Below are 3513 nucleotides of genomic sequence, written 5' to 3' on the forward strand. Positions count from 1 at the left end.
TGTGTGTGTGTGTGTGTGTGTGTGTACCAGTGTGTGTGTGTGTGTATACCAGTGTGTGTGTGTGTGTGTATACCAGTGTGTGTGTGTGTGTGTGTGTGTATACCAGTGTGTGTGTGTGTGTGTGTAGCAGTGTGTGTGTGTTTCCAGGCTCTGGAGGCTTTTCTGAGCCGACTTCCAGGAAAACGTGTGAAAATGTTCAGAAAGCTGAAGTCAGAACAAACAGGAGGTGAGCAGGTTCAGACGGAACCAAGTACCGGGTTTAGAGGGTTAGGTTAAAGCTGGGCTCATCAGAACCGGGCTTAGGAGGTTAGGCTACAGCTGGACTCATCAGAACCGGGCTTAGGAGGTTAGGCTACAGCTGGACTCATCAGAACCAGGCTTAGGAGGTTAGGCTACAGCTGGACTCATCAGAACCGGGCTTAGGAGGTTAGGCTACAGCTGGACTCATCAGAACCGGGTTTAATAAATTCTGGATCAGCAGCACTTCGTATAAAAACGTGAAACTTTATTAAAGTTCTGAGCGTGTCCGGTTTGGCCTCATATCCTGGCTGTAAAGTACAAATCCTGACTTTAATCGCAGTTCTCTCAACATTTTAACCTAAAGTCAGACTTTATTCACATAATTCTGACTTAGAGCTCAGCTTAATGCTAAAATCCTGACTTCCTTCTCATAATTCTGACTCAAACTTCAGATAACTTTAATATAAATACTCAGACTTAGTTTGTCTTTTTTCTTTCAGGCTTCTGTCTGAACTTAAGTTTAATCCTGACTGAAGCCTCAGATATCCTGACTTTAAAGTTAAAATTCAGACTTTATTCTGATAATCCGGACTTTAAATCCCAGATATTTTAACTTCCTGTCTTTCCCTGACCTTCTGTCCGATGAGTCGGTGCAACGATAAATAAAGTTTATTTCATGGCGTCCTCCAGAACCGACGGATGGACGCCGGCGGCCGTCAGACTCTGCAGCAGTGCCGCCACCGTCGCCTTCTTCCCTTCGGACCGTCGCCACAGAACCAGGCCGGCCAGCGCCGCCGCCTGGACGCTGAGGCTGTGGTCGGACCGGCAGCGGAACACCGCCTCGGCCGACAGACCCAGGTCCACCAGGACCGACTCCCACTCCGGGCCGAGCCGCGATGCCAACCGGGACAGGTCCCGATCCGACGGGACCTTCTGCAGAACCGAGTCCGGCAGCTGACAGACGTCTGCAAGGAAATGGTGAGCAGTGACTGAGATTATGGAGGTTGACAAGGAAACTGAAATTATAACGTTAATCTGGAATTATCACGTTAAACTGGAATTATAACGATAATCTGGAATTATAACATTAATCTGGAATTGTAACTCTAATCTGGAATTATAACGCTAATATGGAATTAGAACGCTAATCTGGAATTATAACGCTAATCTTAAATTATAACGCTAATCTGGAATTCTAACGCTAATCTGGAATTATCACGTTAATCTGGAATTATCACGTTAATCTGGAATTATCACGCTAATCTTTAATTATAACGATAATCTGGAATTCTAACGTTAATCTGGAATTAGAACGTTAATCTGGAATTATCACGCTAATCTTTAATTATAACGATAATCTGGAATTCTAACGTTAATCTGGAATTAGAACGNAAGTCATAGAGTTTAAAGGCAACGCTAGCAGATACTGAGGAGATGGATGGAGACAGAAGTCATGCTGGTGACCCTGAGCTGAAACAGGAAACGTCTGGTTTCAGGGTTTTAGTTATAAAATCATTTACTTGCCTTTTATTTAAACGTATTCTTTCTCATGTTGAGCATTAAACGAGGATGAATGAGAAGAAACCGTTGCTCCTGAGTCCAGGTGAAGATCTCTGGTCCTTCAGCAGCTTCTCATCTTTAACGTTTGCTTCCTTCTCATGGACCAGGTTTTGCTGCCACCTGCTGGCGAAGCGGCGACATGACGCCTGAGTCCTGCTGCTGGCGGCTGAACGTGAACTCAGATTAAACAGGAACCTTCTGAGCTTCAGGACTCTGAGTTTTAACCCTTTGATGGCTCCTGTAGCTTCTGAGCTCCGGTTCACAAAGACAATAAACGAGTTTAACGAACGTTTTAAAGCAGCAGAAACGTTTAAATCCGTTAAAGTCTGAAATCACTGCAGCACGTTGAGAAGAGAACGTTAAAACAACGTTCATCTGATGGAGCCGGTTTGTTTGTAGTCAGACTTTTATTGTGAAACACTGGACTGCTTTTGGACTTCCTTCTTAAACATTAATAACATAAATGATTTATTTATGACTTTATTTATTTTAATTCTCAACGTTTAGACTTTTATTTTTGTCCTGTTTCTGATTTTATTCTGAAAAGTTTCTTCGACTTATTTTTGTGATTTTAACGACTAAAGTGTTGATTTTTTTTAAAATCTCTAAAAACTAAAAACTTTGTTGAAATCATTTGTTCTGATGTTGTTCTCAAATACTTTTAATTTTAAATCTCTTTATTCTTTAAAACTTCCAGATTTATTATTTAAATTTCTTTTTTTCTGACTGAAACTGAAAAACTTTGAATTTTAATCTCTGATTTTTGACATTATTGTAAAAAAAAAAAAAATAGTTTTTTTTCTCAATTTATTGACAAAAAAGATTTTTTGAGGCTTTATCCTCATAATTTCTACTTTTTTCTGACCATAATCTGAAACACTGGACGTCCAATCTGTGATTTCTGGGTTTATTTAGTAAAAGACGACTTTATGGTGCAGAGCGGCGCCACAGCTTGAATATTTAATATCTGGTCAGTGATAACTTTGCTGTTTGTGCATTAATGTGTGAAGTCAGCAGATTCATGTCTTCACAGTTTCATCTGAATGAATGAATTTAAGGAAAAAAATATAAAAACAAAAGAAAATAATTTACGAAAGAGCAAAATAGAATAATAATAATAATAATAATAATAATAACAACATCACATCATGATATTAACAAGTTTGATAAAAGCAGTGGGAGGAAGTATGAACTCTTATTCTGAAAGTCTTAAAACACGTCTATCTGACCAATGGAGGCTTTACATTTATTTTTCTAAATGACCTGGTGACCCCTCTGGAATCATCTTGGGTCCCCCGTGGGGGTGGCGACCCCCAGTTTGAGCCCCACTGGTCTGGCTGACTGCTGATGGAGGCGACGCCACTCTGAACCAGTAACGGGTTCAAAGCTGCTCCGTTGGTCTCAGTCTCACTTTAAGTCACCGAAGTCCGTCTGAGCAGCAGCGACTCGACTGAACCGGTTCGTCCGAGTCCGAGTCCGAGTCGCACCACCACATGGAACCCAGAGCGGGCCGATCTCCTCAGTCCACCTTAAATCTGATCTGCAGGCTGTTGAGGAATTAATGGAGTCCAGAGACAGCAGCCATTGTTCTACACACACACACACACACACACACACACACACACACACACACACACACACTGGTACTGCATTTGTGTGTACTTGTGCGTAGTCCTGCGTGTTGCTGCTGTGTGTGTGTGTGTGTGTGTGTGT

The 3513-nt window shown here is 41.6% G+C and overlaps 1 protein-coding gene across 1 annotated transcript in view; it reads right to left on the reverse strand.

Annotated features, from left to right (window-relative positions):
• Positions 1 to 484: 484 nt before the first annotated feature.
• The window catches only part of cradd (CARD and death domain containing adaptor protein), an 8985-nt gene continuing 5956 nt past the window's right edge, over positions 485 to 3513 (reverse strand). Inside the window, exon 2 of the mRNA XM_008298851.1 lies at positions 485 to 1205. Coding sequence (XP_008297073.1) covers positions 910 to 1205 — 296 coding nt within the window. The 3' untranslated portion in view covers positions 485 to 909. The remainder of the gene's footprint in view (positions 1206 to 3513) is intronic.

The sequence above is a fragment of the Stegastes partitus genome, unplaced genomic scaffold (genome assembly GCF_000690725.1).
Source record: "Stegastes partitus isolate 25-593 unplaced genomic scaffold, Stegastes_partitus-1.0.2 Scaffold1357, whole genome shotgun sequence".
Lineage (NCBI taxonomy): Eukaryota > Metazoa > Chordata > Actinopteri > Pomacentridae > Stegastes > Stegastes partitus.